This window comes from Oncorhynchus clarkii, chromosome 2, assembly GCF_045791955.1.
Source record: "Oncorhynchus clarkii lewisi isolate Uvic-CL-2024 chromosome 2, UVic_Ocla_1.0, whole genome shotgun sequence".
In the NCBI taxonomy this organism is placed as follows: domain Eukaryota; kingdom Metazoa; phylum Chordata; class Actinopteri; order Salmoniformes; family Salmonidae; genus Oncorhynchus; species Oncorhynchus clarkii.
Window position 1 is genome coordinate 59,258,525 of NC_092148.1, and position 26,037 is coordinate 59,284,561.

The following is a 26,037-nucleotide window of genomic DNA, read 5'->3' on the forward strand; positions in this document are numbered from 1 at the left end:
GCCGCCCGTGCCCCACTCCTTATGAGTGTCCCTGTTTTTATAATGAAAAGCATGTTATATGGCTGGGGTTTCAGTCAGGGGAGAAATGGACATATAGACTCATAGTCACAGACCACATTCGATAGCAGTGGAAATGTGTCTCTGTGAAACAGTAACAGTCATTTCATGACCACATTCTATTGCAGTGGAAATGTGTCTCTGTGAAACAATAACAGTCGTTTCATGACGACATCCTATAGCAGTGGAAATGTGTCTCTGTGAAGCAGTAACAGTCGTTTCATGACCACATTCTATAGCAGTGGAAATGTGTCTCTGTGAAACAGTAACAGTCGTTTCATGACCACATTCTATAGCAGTGAAAATGTGTCTCTGTGAAACAGTAACAGTCGTTTCATGACCACATTCTATAGCAGTGGAAATGTGTCTCTGTGAAACAGTAACAGTCGTTTCATGACCACATCCTATAGCAGTGGAAATGTGTCTCTGTGAAACAGTAACAGTCGTTTCATGACCACATCCTAATAGCAGTGGAAATGTGTCTCTGTGAAACAGTAACAGTCGTTTCATGACCACATCCTATAGCAGTGGAAATGTGTCTCTGTGAAACAGTAACAGTCGTTTCATGACCACATCCTATAGCAGTGGAAATGTGTCTCTGTGAAGCAGTAACAGTCGTTTCATGACCACATCCTATAGCAGTGGAAATGTGTCTCTGTGAAGCAGTAACAGTCGTTTCATGACCACATTCTATAGCAGTGGAAATGTGTCTCTGTGAAACAGTAACAGTTGTTTCATGACCACATCCTATAGCAGTGGAAATGTGTCTCTGTGAAGCAGTAACAGTTGTTTCATGACCACATCCTATAGCAGTGGAAATGTGTCTCTGAAGCAGTAACAGTTGTTTCATGACCACATTCTATAGCAGTGGAAATGTGTCTCTGTGAAACAATAACAGTCGTTTCATGACCACATTCTATAGCAGTGAAAATGTGTCTCTGTGAAACAGTAACAGTCGTTTCATGACCACATCCTATAGCAGTGGAAATGTGTCTCTGTGAAGCAGTAACAGTTGTTTCATGACCACATCCTATAGCAGTGGAAATGTGTCTCTGTGAAGCAGTAACAGTCGTTTCATGACCACATTCTATAGCAGTGGAAATGTGTCTCTGTGAAGCAGTAACAGTCGTTTCATGACCACATTCTATAGCAGTGGAAATGTGTCTCTGTGAAACAGTAACAGTCGTTTCATGACCACAGCCTATAGCAGTGGAAATGTGTCTCTGTGAAGCAGTAACAGTCGTTTCATGACCAGGGGGGTTCTGGAATTTTGATCTGGTGTGATTTCCTCTTTAGATATTGGATGGTATATTATGAAGTTTGATATATCGATGGTGTGTCCTTTGTCTGTCCTGTTTGTACAGAGATGCTGCAGTCGGACAGACAAAACCTACGCAGGACCCAGAGTGAGGAAACCCCCAGTACAGCCAGCGGCCCCCACGGCAGGTGAGCAGCAAACATACACATTTTAATTGACCTGTATACTATTTATACTTTGTTGTATTCATACCCCTACAGAGTACATACTGTATGAACAAACACTTTCACACACATGGTCATATAGATTCATTTCACAACTTAGATGTACAGAGACTCACTGTTTCTCTACCCTCTCACACATACACACATGCACTCACTCACTCACACAAACTCTCAGAAGTCTAACTTAAAACACAAATATACTTATTTGAGGGTAATGGTCAGTGTAGTGATCCAACACAGAGATGCCCTAATCAAGTCAATGATAAGGTTCAGATAGGGAGCGTGCCCACGTGTTAGACAATAGTCTGCTCTACTACAAAGCACAGATTGTATTTTATGGTATTTCCCTGAAAACATTAGAGGGCACTGCTCTGGACCTTTTTTTTCTTTTTTTCTCGAACCCGCATTCAACGGCTCCATCCATCTGCCCCCTAAAGAGGGGAGCAGGAGAAAGGGTGGTGTAGATGGAGGAAGGAAAAGACAGGAGTGCAGAGTTTTCTATGTCGTGTTCTTTTGTTGCTTCTGCATTCTCCCATGACGAGAACCATGCCCCAGTGTCGGGTGCTCAAAGTTTATATTTTCTACTGTCCTTTTCCAAACGGCTGTTCCTCTGTCCCTCTTTTAGTATAGGTAGTTGGTGATTTTTTAAAACATTTTCTGCAAGACAGTTTCAGAAGCTTTCTAATAAAGTTTCCATTGATAATTTTTTTTGTAATCAAATTTTGTACTCAGAGTTCCAATGTCTGGGGGGTAAAAACCGACATGTTTTCATTGTATGAAAGAAAAGCTGTATTTAGCTTCAGAAAGATTAGTATATTTTGAGTGGAAAAGGAGCTCACACTGACTCCTCTTTGTGCATGTGTGTCCCGACGCCTTGTTGTGTGTGAGCTGTGCTGGGCTACTTTTTAAAATGTTCTTGGTCGTTTGGGTCATTCCTAAGCAGCACTCCAAAGAATAAACTGCAAACCAATTCTATATCTTTTACAGTAGAAATGCACATTTACATAAGTAGCTTTGGTTTATATCACATTCATATTCTGTTCATTGTCACACAGTGTGAGTTGAGAGTTCAAGGGTCATTTTGCGTGTTGTGAGGGATCCTGACCCCTCCCCTGTGTCTGTCTGCGTTCTGGTCAGGACTCACAGACACTCTGCAGGGGGTTCGCGAGGGGGTTCCCCGGGGGGCTCTCTGACTAACGGAGAGCTGAGTGAGGACCAGAGTCCTGGGGCTTCTGGTCACCTCCGCTCGGTCAAGAACTCCCACAGCAGCCCTGGGAGTGCAGGTACGATAACCTTGGAGACAAGAAACCATTTTTCTGTCACTCTCCATTCACTTGACACTAGAATTGGAACAGTTTCATAAATCAGCTGTGAACTTCCATACTAAATACAAAGTGTTTTAATCATTATGACATGTAGCTTTTTGTTTCCGGTGTGGATCAATCAACTCCTTTAACGACCCACCCCACAGGTAAAGTTGAGCTGACTGCCAACGGGCTGGAGAATGGCCGGAGTGGTCTGGCTCCTCATACACCCCCACCCTCCTCCCCGTCGGTCCGGTCCCCAGCCCCCAGCAGCAGCAGCCCCTCTCTTGGGCCAGACAGCACAGTCCTCCCCCCTCCTACAGAGGCACCCCCTGCCAGCAGCAACCCATCCACTGCTACAGAGCCTGTTCCAGAATCACTACCGAATGGGTAAGATTTTGCGTGTGTGTTTGTGTGACAGATGATTGGGGTTACGTTCAATCTCTCTTTCCTCACCTGTAACTAGACATGACCTAATATGCCTTCTCTTACTCTATGTCTCTCTCTGTCAGCTGGGAGCAGCGAATCCTGCCCCATGGCAGGGTGTACTACGTGGACCACAACACAAAGACCACCACCTGGGAGAGACCTCTTCCACCTGGGTCAGTCGGTGGAAAATGTTGAAATCCCAGTGTGGCCCTTGAGTCAAGATTACTGCCCACCCCTGGCCTATACACATTGACCTCTCCTCCTCCTACCATCAGAGAAGAGTGAACACAGTTAGCCAGCCCAGTGCATGATGGGAATGTCTCTCTGTGGAGGGGAGATGTTGCCGACTTGTGAACATTCCCTGTGAAGTGGGCCCAGCAGGGAGTGGCAGAATCCCCAACTTAGACTATACTATCCAAGTAGAGGAGTCCTTTACTTACAGTATATGCGTGTCAGGTCTTTAAGTGTGTGTTTTATGTGTTTGGGCATCCATACATTAGTGATCTCTCATCTTTTTAACAGGCTTTGAATCACCGGCACTGATTATTTGAGTCCAGTGGTGTTTCTCACTGTGTGCTGCGGAAACCCAGCTCTCTCTTTTGGGGTTACCAGAGCCAAGCCTTTTATTGCCTTTTTATTTCTGTGATTATTTATTGATTTTCGCTTCCACTGTGTTTGAGGGAAAGGTCACTCCTGCCCCATCTCACTTTTTCCACTGGAGGGAACGGGCCGGAAAACAAAAGTCCTTTCTTAGAAAGAGCAGATGTATGCAGTGCTACGCTGAGCCCATCCTGAGGCTCCATTAGCGTCTTGCCTCTTGGCGGCAGGGCTGGCTCTGTTTACAGCTGCAGGGTTTGGTGCTTAGTTCTTTGGCTGCGTATCTAGTCTGAGTTAGCATGGCGCGGCAGCCCATCGTAGTGCAGCTCAGATGAAAGGCGTGTGGTGCGGGGCTGCATTGGGCTGAGCTCTTCTCTAGCAGTGTTGGGTTTAACTGCTCTCAGGTTCCCCCTCTAAGGACAGACTGTATGGGAGCTGTAGTACTGCTCTGTTTGATATAGTACGAGCCATTGTACTCCTCTGTAGGATAGAGGCTGGCACAATTATCATTTAACCCGGTAACCGATGGTTATGAAAATAAAATGACGGTCATAACCGTAAAAAGGATAGGGGAGCCATAGTACTGCTCTGTAGAGGACCTGTTCTCTCAGTGGAACAGCAGCACAGGGAACAGGGAGGGATTTTATGTTGTAGCGCTCAAAGCTATTTTTTGAGGAATTTCTCCTTTTTGAGTTCTGAGCGGTGTGTGTGTTAGCAAATGGAACTCTTTGCTGTTTTCTATTCCAAATTCTGTTCTGGTTGAGTCAGAGATATGAGAATAGCAACAGCAGCCTCCACACTTGAAAAAACACTGCTGCACTTTGCTGGAAATGCGCTCATGTGTTGTTTTTATGTGTGTGTCTGTGGGATAATGCATATCTTAATCTTGTGTTTGCATATCCAGCCTTGTCTGTGTCCATGTCTGTCTGTCCTGTCTGTACATTCGTATGAGTCTCACTCCTCTCTCTCCGTGTCTGTCCCTCTCCAGTTGGGAGAAGCGTGTGGACCAGCGAGGCAGGTTCTACTATGTGGACCACAACACCAGAACCACCACGTGGCAGCGGCCCACGGAAGAATCAGTCCGGAACTATGAGCAGTGGCAGTCCCAACGCAGCCAGCTCCAGGGGGCCATGCACCAGTTCAGCCAGAGGTTCCTCTACCAGGTAACTCAAACTCAACATGAAATACTGTACTGTCTGAACTTCCTCTTTAGTCCTTTTAGGTGTGGCCCTCTGAAAGCTTCCCCTCAGCAGAGCGTTCTTGGTAAAACGCAAGGGTACAAAAGGGCGTTCGTTGAGATAAAAATAATGAATCTGAAATGGGCGTTCCATGGTACAAACAATTACTGAAATGAGCCTCACTGTCATTGGGTTCTATTAAAACCTGCCTGCTCCCACCCAGGCTGCTCGACAAGCACAGTTCTGAGTCTCTTTCAAAATAACATCCACCTCCTCGTGTATTCTGAGTAACAATGGGTCTCTGAGAACTGGATAGCATGTCTGCTTCTGATCAGTGTTTCTGCTGCACAATGACCCCCCCCCCCCCCCCCCAAAAAAAGAATGTATTATTTGTTATAATAGTTTTTCCGTAAAGTTTTTTTTTTTTTTTTTTACATCATAGTTTTTCTACCAGACAATGCACATTCACTCATACTCAGTAAATAGACCATCTAAAGATGATTTATCTCATTGTGCCACTGTGGCAGCCAAACCTGCCTGCGTGCAAAACACAGTGCACCGTCCTCGAGAGAGACCCAGAGAGCCAGCATGACAATCACTGGTTCAGAATAAATATTAGGAACTTCATCATTCCTGTTCCTCAGACCTCACCCCTCACCTAGTCAAGTCTCACCCTTCCTCCTCAGCCCTCACTCCTCCCCATGTCAAGTCTCACCCTTCTTCCTCAGCCATCACTCCTCCCCTAGTCAAGTATCGACCAGTGGCTTAGAGCAGTTTCACGAGGCTCCTCTCAAGGTTCCGAGCAAAGTATAATATACTTAAAAAATATTTAGTGGGTAGATCAGCTTTAACATTGCAGATTGATTGTGGTTTCAATGTAATTGTCAGCATCATTTCCACCCCCCCATTTTTTTGGTATATACAGTATATACATTGTTTAAATGTTTATAATGTTCCTTTATTATATTTGCCTAACCCTACCACCCCTCTCTTAATTGAAGTAAACTAATGGACAACAACACTTAAGCTTCTACTTCCATCTTATATATATACTGTATACATTTTACAGGCAAAGTATATTTTACAATAGTTGTATTTATGTTTGTTTTTAGTCCCATCCTTCAGCTACCCTCAACTCCTCCCATCTATCTCTGAAGACCATCCAGTTTTGATTTCTATTTGCCATATATTTTTCAACTGTGCTGTGATGTTTCATAAAACTTCTGAACCTTTCTATTCTCCTAGTTTCTAGGGATTGTAAAAAATATATATTTTTAAAAGTAATATTATATTATTGATTGTTTGGCAATTACTTTTCAAATCACCCAGCAGTGCTATTTGCTGAATTAGCTCCAGGTAAATGTTTAAATTTTTTAACCATTCCTGAGCCTGCAAAAAAAAACCTACATATTGACAGTACCAAAACAAATGATCTAATGATTCTGTCTCTTCGCAGTGAAATCTGCAGAGCTGGTATGGTTGTATCCCCCATATATATAACATTCTATTGGGTGCAAGAATTTTGTCAAATAATTTAAATTGAAAAACTCTTAAGTTTTGTATCCAGCATCATTTTGTGTGTCAGTTCATAAACCATGTGCCATGGAATCGGTACATCGAAAATCTCTTCCCAACTATTTTGCAATCTATATGGCACAGCTGTACATTGTTTGGTCCATAAATTAAACTGGTATACTTTTATTATTTATCACAATTGTCTTGAACCAATTTAGGTCTTTAAAGCTGGGCCGACAGACAGGTTTCTTACTTTCTCCCCCTTCCACTTGCCTCTTTTGCGGTAATGCTGCAATTAGTTGGTTGTAATTTTGGGTAGAGCAGACATTTCCATATACTTTTGTTAGCTGCATGTGTAACATAACTCCACCAGCCCTGTTTATGATATCATTTACTAAAATTATACTGTTTTTTTAAACATATTTTTCCATAAATATTGTTATTTTTTAAAATAAATTACTATATTTCAGTTTAACCTTTAATATTGGTTTGTTCTGTCTTTTCTGGTGGATTAAACTGAAATTGCAACCAACTTTCTATAACTTGTTTTACAAATAGCCATATTTTGGAGATTATTTCATTTTCAAATAACTGAAAGTGAGAGGTTGTAATCTGGATAACAAGAAAAAGGCCATTCTTGAACATGGGGTGAGACATTCTTACTAATCTGCTGGAGAACCATTTCGGATTTAAGTGGAACTTTTGTTTGACTGAAGCCTTTAGTGAGAGGTCTAATGCTTTAATATTTAATCATTTCTGCCCTCCCAATTCATATTCATTATATAAATAGGCCCATTCCATTTTGTCTGGTTTGCCATTCCAAATAAAGTGGAATGTATTTTGCTCATATAATTTAAAAAACAAGTTGCTAGGTGTAGGCAAAGCCATAAGCAAATAGGTCAACTCAGATATACCTAAAAAGTTAATCAGGTGATTTTCCCACAGATATTATATACTTCTTGCAATTCTACACATTTTGTCTGCAAGGCTGAGCCCCTCGGGTGTGTGCTTAGTCCCCTGTACTCCCTGTTCACCCACGACGCTAACACCATCATTAAGTTTACTGATGACACGACGGTGGTAGGCTTGATCATCGACGACAATGAGACAGCCTATAGGGAGGAGGTCAGTGACCTGGCAGCAACCTTTCCCTCAACGTCAATAAGACAAAGGAGCTGATCGTGGACTACAGGAAAAGGAGGGCCAAGCACGCCCCCATCCACATCCACATGGCTGTAGTGGAGTGGGTCGAGAGCTTCGAGTTCCTTGGCGTCAACATCACTTAGGAATTAACATTGTCCAACACACATCAATACAGTCACAGGTTTTTTTTTAAATCAAAATGGAGCTTAGGTGGTGTGTGTGGCGTGGCCAATAGCCCACAATTTAGAGGCCCTCCTGTTTTTAGAATGTTATTCTCCCTGACTGTCTACCTTTTTTGATTTTGATAATTGTTAGTTCTCAAAGATGATCTTACAAAAAAAATATATAGGTCTGTTATCTTTTCTACTTACTTAATCTGGTTTAAGATTATACTGAAAGATTTTCCATCCCAAATTTAAAATAAATAAAAAAATATGAGGTATTATTAGGTACACCCATCTAGTACCAGGTCAGAACCCGCTTTGCTTTCAGAACAGCCTGAATTCTTCAGGGCATGGAAACCTTGCTCAATTGATATCAAGGGACCTAACGTGTGCCAGGAAAACATTCTCCACACCATTACACCACCAGCAGCCTGAACCATAGACACCAGGCAGGGACGGGGCCATGGACTCATGCTGCTTATGCCAAATCCGGACTCTGCCATCAGCATGACGCAATAAGAACTGGGATTCGTCGGACCAGGCAATGTTTTTCCATTCCTCAATTGTCAAGTGTTGGTGACCGCATGCCCACTGGAGCTGCTTCTTCTTGTTTTTAGCTGCTGGAAGATAGGACCCGGTGTGGTCCTCTGCTACAATAGCTCATCCGTGACAAGGACTGACGAGTTGTGCCTTCCGAGATGCCGTTATTTGCCTGTTTGTGGCTCGCCTGTTAGCTTGCACAATTCTCTTTTGACCTCTCATCAATGAGCTGTTTTCGCCCACAGGACTGCCGCTGACTGGATGTTTTTTGTTTGTCGCATCATTCTTGGTAAACCATAGACACTGTCGCATGTGAAAAGCCCAGGAGGCCAACCGTTTCTGAGATACTAGAACCGGCGCGCCTGGCACTGACAAACATACCACGCTCAAAGTCACGTAGGTCGCTTGTTTTTCCGATTCTAATGTTCAATCGAGCAGTAACTGGATGCCTTTTATATAGCAAGCCACAGCCACGTGACTCACTTTCTGCAGGAGCGAGCCATTTTCGTGAACATGGTGGTGTACCTAATGAACTGTGAGTATAAATGCACAGTCTACAAAATATGAAGAACATCTTCCTAATATCGAGTTGCGTTACCACCTTTTACCCTCAGAGCAGTCTCATTTCGTTGGGACATGAACTCTCCAAGGTGTCAAGTGTTCCACAGGAATGCTAGCCAATTCTGACTCCAATGCTTCCCACAGTTGTCAAGTTGGCTGGATGTCCTATGGGTGGTGGACCATTATTTATACACACGGGAAACTGTTCAGCATGTAAAACACAGCAGTGTTGTAGTTTTTGACACAAACCGATGCGCCTGGCACCTGCTACAATAAACCGTTCAAAGGCAATTAAATCTTTTGTCTTGCCCATTCACCCTCTGAATGGCACGCATACACAAATCACAATTGTCTCGAAGCCTAAAAATCCTTCTTTAACCGGTCTCCTCCCCTAATCTACACTGATTGAAGTGGATTTAACAAGTGACTTACTCACACACTCACTCCACTCCATGTCGAAAAAAATGAGAACACCTACTCATTCAAGAGTTTTTCTTAATTTTTTTCTTAATTTCTACATTGTAGAATAATAGTGAAGACATCAAAGCTATGAAATAACACATGGAATCATTTAGTAACCAAAAAAGTGTTAAACAAATCAAAATATATTTCAGATTCTTCAAATAGCCACCCTTTGCCTTGATGACTGCTTTGCACACTCTTGGCATTCTCTTAACCAGCTTCACCTGGAATGCTTTTCCAACAGTCTTGAAGGAGTTCCCACTTATGCTGAGCACTTGCTGGCTGCTTTTCCTTCACTCTGCGGTCCGACTCATCCCAAACCATCTCAATTTGAGTTTAGGTCGGGGGATTGTGGAGGCCAGGTCCTCTTATGCAGCACTCCATCACTGTCATTCTTGGTAAAATAGCTCTTACACAGCCTGGAGGTGAGTTGGGTCATTGTCCTGTTGAAAAACAAATGATAGTCCCACTAAGCGCAAACCAGATGGGATGGCGTATCGCTGCAGAAGGCTGTGGTAGCCATGCTGGTTAAGTGTGCCTTGAATTCTAAATAAATCACTGACAGTGTCACCAGCAAAACACCATAACAACACCTCCTCCGTGCTTTATGGTGGGAAATACACATGTGGACATCATCCGTTCACCTACACTGCGTCTCACAAAGAAACGGCGGTTGGAACCAAAAATGTCCAATTTGGACTCCAGACTAAAGGACACATTTCCACCGGTCTAATGTCCATTGCTTGTGTTTCTTGTCCCAAGCAACTCTCTCTTCTTTTTATTGGTGTCCTTTTAGTAGTGGTTCCTTTGCAGCATTTCGACCATGAAGTCCTGATTCACACAGTCTCCTCTGAACAGTTGATGTTGAGATTTGTCTGTTACGTGAACTCTGTAAAGCATTTATTTGGGCTGCAATGTCTGAGGCTGGTAACTCTAATGAACTTATCCTCTGCAGCAGAGGTAACTCCGGGTCTTCCTTTCCTGTGGCGGTCCTGGTGAGAGCCAGTTTCATCATAGCGCTTGATGATTTTTGCGACTGAACTTACAGAAACGTTCAAAGTTCTTGAAATGTTCCGGATTGACTGACCTTAAAGTAATGATGAACTGTCATGAAAAACACTTGAATGAGTAGGTGTTCTAAAACTTTCGAATGTGTGTGTGTATATATGTATATGTATGTATATGTATATATGTGTGTATGTGTGTATGTATGTATGTATGTATACATACACACATACACACACATATACAGTGGGGCAAAAAAGTATTTAGTCAGCCACCAATTGTGCAAGTTCTCCCTCTTAAAAAGATGAGGCCTGTAATTTTCATCATAGGTACACTTCAACTATGACAGACAAAATGAGAAAAAAAAATTCCAGAAAATCACATTGTAGGATTTTTAATGAATTTATTTGCATATTATGGTGGAAAATAAGTATTTGGTCAGTAACAAAGTTACTGACAATACTTTGTTATATACCCTTTGTTGGCAATGACAGAGGTCAAACGTTTTCTGTAAGTCTTTACAAGGTTTTCACACACTGTTGCTGGTATTTTGGCCCATTCCTCCATGCAGATCTCCTCTAGAGCAGTGATGTTTTGGGGCTGTTGCTGGGCAACACGGACTTTCAACTCCCTCCAAAGATTTTCTATGGGGTTGAGATCTGGAGACTGGCTAGGCCACTCCAGGACCTTGAAATGCTTCTTATGAAGCCACTCCTTTGTTGCCCGGGCAGTGTGTTTGGGATCATTGTCATGCTGAAAGACCCAGCCACGTTTCATCTTCAATGCCCTTGCTGATGGAAGGAGGTTTTCACTCAAAATCTCACGATACATGGCCCCATTCATTCTTTCCTTTACACGGATCAGTCGTCCTGGTCCCTTTGCAGAAAAACAGGCCCAAAGCATGATGTTTCCACCCCCATGCTTCACAGTAGGTATGGTGTTCTTTGGATGCAACTCGGCATTCTTTGTCCTCCAAACACGACGAGTTGAGTTTTTACCAAAAAGTTCTATTTTGGTTTCATCTGACCATATGACATTCTCCCAATATTCTTCTGGATCATCCAAATGCTCTCTAGCAAACTTCAGACGGGCCTGGACATGTACTGGCTTAAGCAGGGGGACACGTCTGGCACTGCAGGATTTGAGTCCCTGGCGGCGTAGTGTGTTACTGATGGTAGGCTTTGTTTCTTTGGTCCCAGCTCTCTGCAGGTCATTCACTAGGTCCCCCCGTGTGGTTCTGGGATTTTTGCCCACCGTTCTTGTGATCATTTTGACCCCACGGGGTGAGATCTTGCGTGGAGCCCCAGATCGAGGGAGATTATCACAGTGGTCTTGTATGTCTTCCATTTCCTAATAATTGCTCCCACAGTTGATTTCTTCAAACCAAGCTGCTTACCTATTGCAAATTCAGTCTTCCCAGCCTGGTGCAGGTCTACAATTTTGTTTCTGGTGTCCTTTGACAGCTCTTTGGTCTTGGCCATAGTGGAGTTTGGAGTGTGACTGTTTGAGGTTGTGGACAGGTGTCTTTTATACTGATAACAAGTTCAAACAGGTGCCATTAATACAAGTAACGAGTGGAGGACAGAGGAGCCTCTTAAAGAAGAAGTTACAGGTCTGTGAGAGCCAGAAATCTTGCTTGTTTGTAGGTGACCAAATACTTATTTTCCACCATAATTTGAAAATAAATTCATAAAAAATCCTACAATGTGATTTTTCTGGATTTTTTTTCTCATTTTGTCTGTCATAGTTGAAGTGTATCTATGATTAGATTTACAGGCCTCATCTTTTTAAGTGGGAGAACTTGCACAATTGGTGGCTGACTGAATACTTTTTTGCCCCACTGTACATGCACAACCGTTCAAAAGTTTGGGGTCACTTAGAAATGTCCTTGTTTTTGAAGGAAAAGCTATTTTTTTTGTCCCATTTTAAAATAAAATTGATCAGATATGCAGTGTAGAAAGAATCAGCCGTTCCAGCTACAATAGTCATTTACAACATTAACAATGTATATTTCTGATCAATTTGATGCTATTTTAATGGACAAAAAATGTAGCTTTTCTTTCAAAAACAAAGACATGTCTATGTGACCCCAAACTTTTGTGTGTGCGTATGTGTGTATTTTATATTTATTTACCTACTGTTTGGACATATGCGGCCCTCATAAGACTTTTCTGTGCAGAAAAAAAACACTGCAGTTGTGAAGGCACGACGACGACTCTTCCCCCTCAGGAGGCAGAAAAGATTTGGTCCCTCAAAAAAAATACAGCTGCACCATTGAGAGCTTCTTGGCTGGCTGGCATCTTGGCTGGCTGGCTCACCGCTTGGTATGGCATGGCGCTACAGGGGGCAGTGCGTACGGCCCAGTACATGACTGGGCCTGTAGCTCCCTGCCGTACTGGACCTCTATACCAGGTGGTGTCAGAGGAAGGCCCTAAAAATGTTCAGACTCCAGCCACCCAAGTCATAGACTGTTCTCTCTGCTACCTCACGGCAAGTGGTACCGATGCAGAAAGTGTGGAACTAACAGCACCCTGAACAGTTTGTACCCCCAAGCCATAAGTAGTTAGCCAAATAGCTACCCGGACTATCAGTACTGACGCCCCTTTGCACCAACTCCTTTGGCTCGTCACATGCACTGCTTCTACTGCTTATTATCTATCTTGTCACTGTACCCTCTACCTATATGTGCATACTGTGTCTACCTCAATTAGTTCATAACCCTGCACATCAACTCGGTACTGGTAACCTGTGTATATAGCCAAGTTATTATTACTCATTGTGTGTTTATTCCTCCTGGTATTATCTTTCTATTTTTCTCTGCATTGTTGGGAAGGGCCCTTAAGTAAACGTTTCACTGACGCAAGTCACCAGAGCCAGCCTTTTCAGTTTATCTACAAACCCCCCTACTACAATTACCAGAGAAAACACTGGTGCTGATAGTCGTGTTCTGTTTTGGAATGCCTCCTCTGTTGATGGTTTGGTTATTTTTAGGCCGGTCTGTGTGAAAGTGAGTGGAGCTTGGGGAGGTAACATACACCACCCCTCCGTCCTGGGGGTTGACTCCAACCTTACAGCTGTGTGAGCACACACAGTTGCGCGCACACACACACACAGTTTTGTTAAACAAAAACACACACAATTGTGACACAGCACACAATCCACCCCAGGGCATATAGAAAGTATTCACACCCCGTGACTTTTTCAAAATGTTCTGTCACAGCCTGAATTTTAAAATGGATTAAATAGATATTGTGTTACTGGCCTACACACAATACCCCATCATTTCAAAGTGGAATAATGTTTTTTTTAGAAATGTTTTCAAATGAATTAAAAATTAAAAGCTGCAATGTCTTTAGTCAATATACATGTACGTAACAAGTCACATCATAAGTTGCATGGACTCTGTGTTCAATAACAGTGTTTAACATATTTTTTTTATGACTACCTCGTCTCTGTACCCCGTACATACAATTAGGTCCCTCAGTCAAGCAGTGAATTTTGAGCACACATTCAGCCACAAAGACCAGGGAGGTTTTCTAATGCCTCGCAAAGAAGGGCACCTATTGGTAGGTGGGTAAAAAAAATAAATTTAAATGACATTGAATATTCCTTTGATCATGGTGAAGTTATTATTTAGACTTTGGATTGGTGTATCAATACACCCAGTCACTACAAAATACAGATGTCCTTCCTAACTCAGTTGCTCGAGAGAAACGAAACTTCACCATGAGGCCAATGGTGACTTTAAAACAGTTAGTGTTTAATGGATGTGATAAGAAAACTGAGGATGGATCAACAACATTTGATTTACACCACAATACTAACCTAAATGACAGAATACAACTTTTCCAAAACATGCATCCTGTTTGTAGTAAGGCACTAAAGTAAAACTGCAAGTAGAACTGTAAAAAATGTGGCAAAGAAATGTACTTTATGCCCTGAATACAAAGCGTTATGTTTGGGGCAAATCCTACACAACACATCACTGAGTACCACTTTTCAAGCATGGTGGTGGCTGCATCAAGTTATGGGTATGCTTGTCATCGGAAAGGACTAGGTAGATTTTTTGGGATAAAAAAAAAACTGAATAGAGTTAAGCACTGGCAAAATCCTAGAGGGGAAAACACTGGTTCAGTCTGCTTTATAAACATACACTAGGAGATACATTCACCTTTATTGTCCAACCTAAACACACAAGGCCAAATACACTGGAGTTGCTTACCAAGACAACATTGAAGGTTCCTATGTGGCCTAATTACAGTTTTGACTTCAATCGACATGAAAATAATCTGTGGCAAGACTTGAAAATGGCTATCTAGCAATGATCAACAACCAACTTGACTGAGCTTGAAGAATTTTAAATGGAATAATGTGCAAATATTGTACAATCCTGGTGTGTAAAGCTCTTAGAGACACAGAAAGACAGCTGTAATCCCTGCCAAATGTGATTCTAACATGTATTGACTCAGGAGTGTGAATACTTATTTATATAAGATATTTTTTGTATTTAATTTTCAATAAATTATCTATATTTTCTAAAAACATGTTTTCACTTTGTCATTATGGAATATTGTGTGTATGGGTGAGGGAAATAATCTATTTAATCCATTTTCGATTCAGGCTGTAACACAACAAAATGTGGAAAAGGGGTATGAATACTTTCTGAAGGCACTGTAGAATAAGTAACACATACACACTGGGGTTTTGTGTGAGTGTGCCTGTACGCATTTGGCCAGTAATTGCAGCTGATTAGGAACTCCCGAGAGAGCAGTCTCGGAGTCATTAACTGCTGTTTCCGGCTCCTCCCAAATCCCCCCTTTTCTCCCTCCTGCTTCTTATTTGCTCTGTCCATTCTCACTAACAGAAGGACACATGCAGTAACACCACTGGAACTGGACCATTGTCTCAGTACTTGACTACCTACTTAAGACATCATTGTACACCTTTCTAAGATACCTCATTGTTATACAACCTGGTTAAAGCAAGTTTTGGTATTTTAGTCGCTGTATCTTATTATGGGTCCTCTTCCTATCACCCCGCTTTGTTTCGCACCATTTGGGTGAACTATCTTTAATAGCGCTAACATTAGTTACTAAATCAGAGAGACACTACAATGTTTGCCAGAGTGCAATGTAGGTCTATGTGACTTTTCCCACTCAGTCATTCATAACTGCCCCTTTTTTATGCAATTCTCTGATCCTGAAGTAGGATAGCAGGAGTCTTGCTATTTACGTGCATTTATCACAAATAATATCTCAACTCAAATGACCTACTTACCACTCCATCGCCATATTTTGTGTTTTAGCGCTTTCACTTTATTATCCCAATTTCTTACAACCCCGCTCTTGTTTTCCCTGACTTTTCCTCCTTCTTTCCCTCTCTCACTCTCTAGCTCTTTCTATCCCTCTTGGAACTGGTTAGGAACTGAATTATCAGGGCATAGGAGATAATGTCTTCATTTCATTCTTGTCGTCTTTTTTTGTTGTCACAAACACAGAAGGGTGGGTCTCATACATATATTGGCTTGTTGATTGAGTGAATACACACATTCCCCTTTAACCCCATATGCGTCCTCTTCTTCCTTCGCACTCTTTACCATCTTATTCCTTACGTTCTTCTCAAAGTTTCTTCTTCTCAAAGTTTCCATGATGAATTCTAGGGCTGTGATGTTACCAGTAAAAAAAAAATGAAAACATGAAGCAGACAATGTTTTTGGTCTTTGGTCCTGTATGTAAAATAGTGTGTGCTATAGCTTGAAAAATAAATAAATGTGACTGTAGATGGGATGACAACATAAAGATGAGTTGAGCAGTCAGAAATCCAGCTCATCGCTCACGGAGTTGTGCAGAGGGATAAACTGCCGCTTCACTCCATTCATTTAAAATCACCATTTAACCAACACCCATCTATTTTTTTATTTTTTATTATTATTATTTTTTTTTTTGAATTTTACCCCTTTTTCTCCCCAATTTCGTAGTATCCAATTGTTGTAGTAGCTACTATCTTGTCTCATCGCTACAACTCCCGTACGGGCTCGGGAGAGACGAAGGTTGAAAGTCATGCGTCCTCCGATACACAACCAACCAAGCCGCACTGCTTCTTTAACACAGCGCACATCCAACCCGGAAGCCAGCCGCACCAATGCGCCGGAGGAAACACCGTGCATCTGGCCACCTTGGCTAGCGTACACTGCGCCCAGCCCGCCACAGGAGTCGCTGGTGCGCGATGAGACAAGGACAACCCTACCGACCAAGCCCTCCCTAACCCGGGCGACGCTAGGCCAATTGTGCGTCGCCCCACGGACCTCCCGGTCGCGGCCGGTTACGACAGAGCCTGGGCGCGAACCCAGGACTCTGATGGCACAGCTGGCGCTGCAGTACAGCGCCCTTAACCACTGCGCCATCCGGGAGGCCCCCACCCATCTATTTTTGTGACTACCTGGACCGACCATTTGGTATCGAAACCATTTTGGTATTTGAATAAACAACATGACAAGGCGACTGTAAGAAGTGGTCATCATTTCAAAAAGGCTACATGTCGTATTAAACAGCATATAAAAACTAAGTTGACCAGGAGAAGGCTATATTAAGACAGTCTAAATAATACATTTTTGTAACATGTTAATTAGCCTTTTATTTCAAGTTAAATAAAAATCACCCCTAAATGAAATGAGAAGTGCCTTTATTAGGCTACAGTGCTTTTTTGAAATCACTTTTAGAAACACAAATTTGGCCAGAGTCTGTGGCTTCAGGCTGCCTGAAGAGCAGTCCAGTAGCGGAGAATACCCTCTATGCGCTTGCAGAGCCACTGGGGATGCTAAACACCCTTCGGACCACTCTTGCCAGGATGGGCAGGGATGCAGAGTTGTTTTTAAAATATTTTTTATATAGGTAGGCCTCAAGGTTTTTAGGCTAATAACCCAATAAAAACAGAAAGCTCCTTGAAATGAGGTAAAATGTCAGGCCTATTGGGCCAAAATCAATGAGAGCCTATTGTATAGATAAAATGAAAATGAACTAAACTTTTAAGAGATCTGATTTTTTGTCAATAAGTACTTTGCTACAGTGACACACTTAGCTAGCCACCTACCTCGTTCCTTTCTGTTAGCATGTGCACGTAGTACACCATCATGCTTTTGGGATACATGTCTTTTCAGGTTCCACAATGATTCTTTTAGTCGTGGACACTACATCCCAGCACTCCCCCTCTTACTCTTGGTCCTCCTCATCTTTGTAAGTCACCTTGATTTTTGCACCTGTGTTTTATCAGTTTCTTTCTGGAAAATATTTAGCAAACTCCATGACAGTAGCTAAAGCAAGAGGCTATAGCAGCACTAGTGCTGAGTGATGAACCAAAATGTTTTTTTTTTAAACAACTAATTGATCAACGTTGAAATCAATTTTGCATTGTGAGCTCAGAGTGCACGTTGCACAGTTTCTCTAGTGATAGATAAATCAGATCTAGCCTGAACTGTGCAATGTAGTAGGTACAGTGCATTCGGAAAGTATTCAGACCCCTTGACTTTTTCCACATTTTGTTACGTTACAGCCTTATTCTAAAATGGATTAATTTGCCCCTCCTCCCCATCAATCTACACACTACCCCATAATGGCAAAGCAAAAACTGTTTTTTAGAATTTTACCAAATATATTACAAATAAAAACCAGAAATATCACATTTACATAAGTATTCAGACCCTTTTACTCAGTACTTTGTTGAAGCACCTTTGGCAGAAATTACAGCCTTCAGTCTTCTTGGGTATGACGCTACAAGCTCGGCAGATCTGTATTTGAGGAGTTTCTCCCATTCTTCTCTGCAGATCCTCTCAAGCTCTGTCAGGTTGGATAGGGAGCGTCGCTACACAGCTTATTTCAGGTCTCTCGATCGGGTACGAAGTCGCTCCTGTGTTGTCTTGGCTGTGTGCTTAGGGTCGTTGTCCTGTTGGAAGGTGAACCTTCTCCCCAATCTGAGTTCCTGATCACTCTGGAGCAGGTTTTCATCAAGGATATCTCTGTACTTTGCTCTTCATCTTTCCCTCAATCCTGACTAGTCTCCCAGTCCCTACCACTAAAAAATATCCCCACAGGATGATGCTGCCACCATGCTTCACCGTAGGGATGGTGCCAGGTTTCCTCCAGATGTGACACTTGGTATTCAGGTCAAAGAGTTCAATCTTGGTTTCATCAGACCAGAGAATTTTGTTTCTCGTGTTCTGACAGTCCTTTTAAGTGCATTTTGGCAAACTCCAAGCGTGAGGTCATGTGCCTTTTACTGAGGAGTGGCTTCCATCTGGCCATTCTACCATAAAGGCCTGATTTGGTGGTGTGCTGCAGAGGATGTTCTCCTTCTGGAAAGTTATCCCACCTCTACAGAGGAACTCTGGAGCTCTGTCAGAGTGACCATCGGGTTCTTGGTCACCACCCTGACCAAGGCCCTTCTCCCCCGATTGCTCAGTTTGGCCGGGCAGCCAGCTCTAGGAAGAGTCTTGGTGGTTCCAAACTTCTTGCATTTCAGAATGATGGAGACCATTGTGTTCTTGGGGACTTTCAAAGCTGCAGACATTTTTTTTTACACAATCCTGTCTCGGAGCTCGGTTTTTGCTCTGACAGGCACTGTCAACTGTAGGCCCTTATATAGACGGGTGTGTGCCTTTCCAAATCATGTCCAATCAATTGAATTTACCTCAGGTGGTCTCCAATCAAGTTGTAGAAACATCTCAAGGATGATCAGTGGAAACAGGATGCACCTGACCTCAACTTCGAGTCACATAGCAGAGGGTCTGAATACTTATGTAAATAAGGTATTTCAGTGTTACATTTTTTGTTAATTTGCAAAAAAATTTATGGTATTGAGTGTAGGTTGATGTTGTTTTATTTAATCCATTTTAGAATAAGGCTGTAACGTAACAAAATGTGGAAAAAGTCTACGTCTGAATACTTTCCAAATGCACTGTAGTTGTAGTTTACAAGAGGCCAATAATCTACATAGTTTAGTGTATTGAACGTGGTAATTAACTGCAATGACCATAATCCATTGCACATCTACTAGTCCTGTGTTTCTTTTACACCTGCTACAGAAGAGGCGGCAGAATGCCTGATCGTGAGTGGATATAGAGAGCACCTGTTGCTTTGCTAGATATCTACTTGAAAATACATGATCTAAGTGATTGATAGTTGGTATTCAGCAGGCATAAAAGTATGCCTCATTTACTTTGAAGAACTACAATATAGTGATTTTGTCAGCAGCAGCTCTATAGAGATGAGATGATGACTTGGAATTAAATTATAAAGTTATCAGATAAAACAAATGTAATGTACAAATCAACTGAAATATTTTGTTAAAGTAATGTGAATATATGGTTAATAATTGATAAGCATTAATGGGCAGTCACTACCATCATGGGACTTTGATTAATTGGTTTATTCTGTGTATTCAACCCAAATAATTTAAACTGAAATCAGAGAAATAAAATAAAAAATAATAAATAAATAAATAATCAAACCGAAACCGAACCAACCTCAAAAATAACTAATCGCCCAGCACTTAGCAGCACACAAGTAGACTGCAAATGCATGCTGGAGCGGGCGAGAAGGCCGACTCTCCAGCCATTGAGGAAACTCGCTCCGCGCTCCAATCACATTTGGCACGATCCACTCCTTGTGCCGCTCCTTTTTCCGCGCCATCTCCGCTCACATATACTCTGCAACATAATGATGTTTGTTTCCAACATTAGTGCTGTTTTCCTAAAGAAGTTAAATCCGCTTCATGTTTTGTTTCCTTGCCGTCCCGGCCCTAGTTCATTCTCATGAATGGGCACAGTATGAATATTCTGGGGAAATGCTGGGTGAAGTTGTGTGTTCAGTGACACATGGGCTGCTGTGAGGTACGTTTTGTTTCATTATAGGAAGAAATTGAAGACCTTCTGAGGTGAGGAGAATGAATGAATTAGATTTGCTCTGGAATTTTTAATCCACAACTACAACTCTCATAGTCATGAATCCAACAGTATGGGCACTAACTCCTCTCAAACATCTTAAACATTTAATTTCTACTTGGAGGCAAATGTACACACACACACACACACACACACACACACACACACACACATTCAAACACATTCAAACACAAGGTCATACTCATTCAATTAGTATTTGCTATACACATTTTCCATACAGTGCCACATGCACACACACACTCTGTCTTTCTCTGTATGCACAGGCTGAATAAACCACACTGGTTCCAGGGCTGGGTGAATAAAGGTGCTTTTGTCATGAGGGGGTGGGCAGTCTGGAAAATGGATGAATGTTCTCTAAGTTGGCTCAGACATCGCGCCTCCCTGCTTACTTTCACAGCACATCTAGAAGAGGAGGACCTCTGCAGATGGGTGGGGTAGGGAGGGGTGCCAGGGGGGCAGGAGACAGGGTGGGGCTTGAAGCCAGCCAGTGAGCTCATTGGAACAGCATGTTTTTTCTATCCTGAGCGTGTCGTTTTTGGAAGGCATACGAGCTGCGTCTGAGCCTCTCTGTCAGTCTCCTGTTCCAGCTGCATGAGAGAGGCCACCTCAGCCTTCTGGGGTACCCCTCTCTGGGGTACCCCTCTGCCTGCTCCTGCTCCACCAGACTCAGGCTGTTAAACTGTGTGCTTTTTGAGGCATTTGCTGCATTCTTTCTTTCCCCCCCTGTATGTTTAGTTTTTTTCTACCTCACACCAGTGCGAGAACTGAGTTGGGAGCTGTGTGGACGGACAGAAGAATTTCACACAGAGCCGCTGCCATGAAGCGAGTGTGAGAAGAAGACAAAGGTGGAAGAAGGTGGAAAGTGTCCTAACTGGAAACGTATTCTCTCTCTCTCTCTCCCTCAGTCATCTGGTGTTCCTGCTGTGGAAAATGACCCTCTCGGCGCGCTCCCTCCAGGATGGGGTAAGTGTTCCCTCCACGTACACCTATATCTTCTCACCACACTAAGACTAGTAGTAATCAGTGGCCCCCAGTGGTCCCAGGGCATGAGACCGCACTGATGAGTAAATGGAGATGCTATTGAGTCCAGTGATGCTGAAGAGGGGCATTGGTTACATCAACACCTGCACTGGTTGTTATGAGAGTGGGTTCTGAGGCTTTCAAGGGCACAGGACTTTGTTTTTGTGTTGAGGGGGAGAGCTGGTTTGTGTTTTTCTCACGCATACACTCTCACACAGACACACAGCACTGTTGGCCCACATCTATTGTTTGGTATCTTGTAAACATTGTGATATACAGCCTTGTCCTTAATCAAATAAGCTCATACAGAAGAATATTTTATTCTTACATTCAGCCAAACTCGTCTTCCAATTAGTTATTGGTCAACAAAATATGATTTGATTGAATTGTTGTTGTGGATTTCAGTCTTTTCCCTTATATTATTGATTAGTTGTTGGTTCAAGTGTAATCTCAAAGAATTGGTTGTTATACTTGTATGGCCGTTTTGTGCTCTACTCGTATATTCCTATGGCGCTCTGTTCTCATGCGTTCGTATATTCATTCATATTCTCAAAAGCGCATATTCGACCAACATTCCCACCAACGCAATTATACAGGGTGTACACACAAACTCCATCACTCAGAATTAATGGTCATGGCATTTTTTCTCTCCACCTCACATTTTCACATACTTACATTCGCGCTCACCCACGTGCACACTCCTATTTTCTAACCATGATGCGTTTTCAACATGTTGCGGCATCCCAAGCAAAAGCCTCAGTTATACATTGGACTTTAATTTGGATGAATTTCCTTTCATGCATTTCTGTGTCATCTGTAAATGCCCTCTTTCTTTGGGGTGTTGAAGAGGGGGTGTATTGAAAGAAACTCTTTACAGGAAAAAGAAAGAAGAGAAAGACTTGACCAAGCGCGGGAACAGTCAAATAAAGGAGGGCTAGTGGAATAGAGGGGGTTAAGTGAAGGAGAGGGGGGAAATTAGCAGCCTAGTAAGAGTTGCAGCGTGAGCACTACTGTTCCTGCGCCCTCCACACACATCTGCTAATGAGAACAAGATGTCAGAGAGAGAGTGGTGGGGGTGGAGGGGGCACCAACTATGGTCACAAAATCAGCGGGTCGGGACAGAAGCAGCACAGGGATGCACAAAGTTGAAGATATCAACGCACCCAACATACATTCTTGGTGGAGGAAGTTGACATGGTTGCCATGTTATTGTCTTCCATGTAGCCATGTTATTATCTTCCACGTAGCCATGTTATTATCTTCCACGTAGCCATGTTATTATCTTCAACGTAGCCATGTTATTATCTTCCACGTAGCCATGTTAATATCTTCCACGTAGCCATGTTATTATCTTCCACATAGCCATGTTATCTTCCATGTAGTCATTGTTTCCATGTAGCCATGTTATTATCTTCCATGTAGCCATGTTATTATCTTCCACGTAGCCATGTTATTATTTTCCACGTAGCCATGTTATTATTTTCCACGTAGCCATGTTATTATCTTCCATGTAGCCATGTTATTATCTTCCTCGTAGCCATGTTATTATCTTCCACGTAGCCATGTTATTATCTTCCACATAGCCATGTTATTATCTTCCACATAGCCATGTTATCTTCCATGTAGTCATTGTTTCCATGTAGCCATGTTATTATCTTCCATGTAGCCATGTTATTATCTTCCACGTAGCCATGTTATTATTTTCCACGTAGCCATGTTATTATCTTCCACGTAGCCATGTTATTATCTTCCACGTAGCCATGTTATTATCTTCCACGTAGCCATGTTATTATCTTCCACGTAGCCATGTTATTATCTTCCACGTAGCCATGTTATTATCTTCCACGTAGCCATGTTATTATCTTCCACGTAGCCATGTTATTATCTTCCACGTAGCCATGTTAATATCTTCAATGTAGTCATTGTTTCCATGTAGTCATGTTATTATATTCCATGTAGCCATGTTATCATCCTCCACGTAGCCATGTTATTAGCTTCCAGGTAGCCATGTTAATATCTTCCACGTAGCCATGTTATTATCTTCCACGTAGCCATGTTATTATCTTCCACGTAGCCATGTTATTATCTTCCACGTAGCCATGTTATTATCTTCCACGTAGCCATGTTAATATCGTCCATGTAGTCATTGTTTCCATGTAGTCATGTTATTATATTCCATGTAGCCATGTTATCATCCTCCACGTAGCCATGTTATTAGCTTCCAGGTAGCCATGTTAATATCTTCCACGTAGCCATGTTATTATCTTCCACGTAGCCATGTTATTATCTTCCACGTAGCCATGTTATCATCTTCCACGTAGCCATGTTATTATCTTCCACGTAGCCATGTTATTATCTTCCACGTAGCCATGTTATTATCTTCCACGTAGCCATGGTATTATCTTCCATGTATTCATTGTTTCCATGTAGCCATGTTATCATCATCCACGTAGCCATGTTATTATCTTCCACGTAGCCATGTTATTATCTTCCACGTAGCCATGTTATTATCTTCCACGTAGCCATGTTATCATCCTCCACGTAGCCATGTTATTAGCTTCCAGGTAGCCATGTTAATATCTTCCACGAAGCCATGTTATTATCTTCCACGTAGCCATGTTATTATCTTCCACGTAGCCATGTTATTATCTTCCACGTAGCCATGTTATTATCTTCCACGTAGCCATGTTATTATCTTCCACGTAGCCATGGTATTATCTTCCATGTATTCATTGTTTCCATGTAGCCATGTTATCATCATCCACGTAGCCATGTTATTATCTTCCACGTAGTCATGTTATATTACCTTCCATGTAGTTATGTTATTATCTTCCATGTAACCATGTTATTATCTTCCATGTAGTCATTGTTTCCACGTAGCCATGTTATTCTCTTCCACGTAGCCATGTTATTATCTTCCACGTAGCCATGTTAATATCTTCCACGTAGTCATGTTATTCTCTTCCACGTAGCCATGTTATTCTCTTCCACGTAGCCATGTTATTCTTTTCCACGTAGCCATGTTATTCTCTTCCACGTAGCCATGTTATTCTCTTCCACGTAGCCATGTTATTCTCTTCCACGTAGCCATGTTATTCTCTTCCACGTAGCCATGTTATTATCTTCCACGTAGCCATGTTATTATCTTCCACGTAGCCAGGTTATTCTCTTCCACGTAGCCATGTTATTCTCTTCCACGTAGCCAGGTTATTCTCTTCCACGTAGCCATGTTATTCTCTTCCACGTATCCATGTTATACTCTTCCACGTAGTCATGTTATTCTCTTCCACGTAGCCATGTTATTCTCTTCCACGTAGCCAGGTTATTCTCTTCCACGTAGCCATGTTATTATCTTCCACGTAGCCATGTTATTCTCTTCCACGTAGCCATGTTATTCTCTTCCACGTAGCCAGGTTATTCTCTTCCACGTAGCCAGGTTATTCTCTTCCACGTAGCCAGGTTATTATCTTCCACGTAGCCATGTTATTATCTTCCACGTAGCCATGTTATTATCTTCCACGTAGCCATGTTATTATCTTCCATGTAGTCATTGTAACCATGTAGCCATGTTATTATCTTCCACGTAGCCATGTTATTATCTTCCATGTAGTCATTGTAACCACGTAGCCATGTTATTATCTTCCACGTAGCCATGTTATTATCTTCCACGTAGCCATGTTATTCTCTTCCACGTAGCCATGTTATTATCTTCCACATAGCCATGTTATTATCTTCCATGTAGTCATTGTAACCATGTAGCCATTGTTATTATCTTCCACGTAGCCATGTTATTATCTTCCACGTAGCCATGTTATTCTCTTCCACGTAGCCATGTTATTCTCTTCCACGTAGCCATGTTATTATCTTCCATGAAGTCATTGTAACCATGTAGCCATGTTATTCTCTTCCATGTAGCCAGGTTATTATCTTCCATGTAGTCATTGTAACCATGTAGCCATGTTATTATCTTCCATGTAGCCAGGTTATTATCTTCCATGTAGTCATTGTAACCATGTAGCCATGTTATTATCTTCCATGTAGCCAGGTTATTATCTTCCATGTAGTCATTGTAACCATGTAGTCATTGACTCCGACTGCTAGAAATAGAAAATAGTCAGCAAATTGTCTTTTTCCTGCTCCCCCTCAGTTTAGTTTTTTGCCTTTTACACCTCTGTAACATTCTGTCTGAGGGATTTTGGAACAAGCTCGAGTAAAATGCCACACCGACACGTCAGTTTTCAGTCAGCTTTGCCAGATTCAGCCATCCTTTTTTCTCTTTCCTCCCAACAATTCAACGTCTACTGCGGTTGACGTTCACATCTCCCCACACAGTCACTCTGTACTGAAACCAAATAGTAAACTGTTGATCTATCCTGTTGTTAACTGTAGTCACTTCTCTTGGTCCCTGTAGAGAAACGGCAGGACAATGGGAGGGTGTATTTTGTCAACCACAACACACGGACCACACAGTGGGAGGACCCAAGAACCCAAGGGTAAGCCAATCTGTCTTTGCTCCACTGTGAAAGTGTGTGCGTGCGTGCGTGCGTGTGTGTGTGTGTGTGTGTGTGTGTGTGTGTGTGTGTCCATGTTTGTACACACAGGTGTCTCAGAGAAATGCCACCATA

At 42.3% G+C, this 26,037-nt stretch overlaps 1 protein-coding gene across 4 annotated transcripts in view; it reads left to right on the forward strand.

The window, feature by feature from the left end:
- LOC139370944 (NEDD4-like E3 ubiquitin-protein ligase WWP2) overlaps positions 1 to 26,037 on the forward strand; it is a 48,546-nt gene that overhangs the window by 12,552 nt on the left and 9,957 nt on the right. For 2 of the 4 annotated variants that reach the window (XM_071110889.1, XM_071110871.1), the window contains exons 6-12: positions 1,422 to 1,503; positions 2,677 to 2,822; positions 3,011 to 3,233; positions 3,356 to 3,445; positions 4,858 to 5,032; positions 21,298 to 21,355; positions 25,824 to 25,905. In XM_071110889.1, the coding sequence (XP_070966990.1) occupies positions 1,422 to 1,503; positions 2,677 to 2,822; positions 3,011 to 3,233; positions 3,356 to 3,445; positions 4,858 to 5,032; positions 21,298 to 21,355; positions 25,824 to 25,905 (856 nt within the window). Of the gene's footprint in view, positions 1 to 1,412; positions 1,504 to 2,676; positions 2,823 to 3,010; positions 3,234 to 3,355; positions 3,446 to 4,857; positions 5,033 to 21,297; positions 21,356 to 25,823; positions 25,906 to 26,037 lie in introns of all 4 variants that reach the window. The other 2 variants (XM_071110863.1, XM_071110880.1) reach the window with 1 other exon arrangement.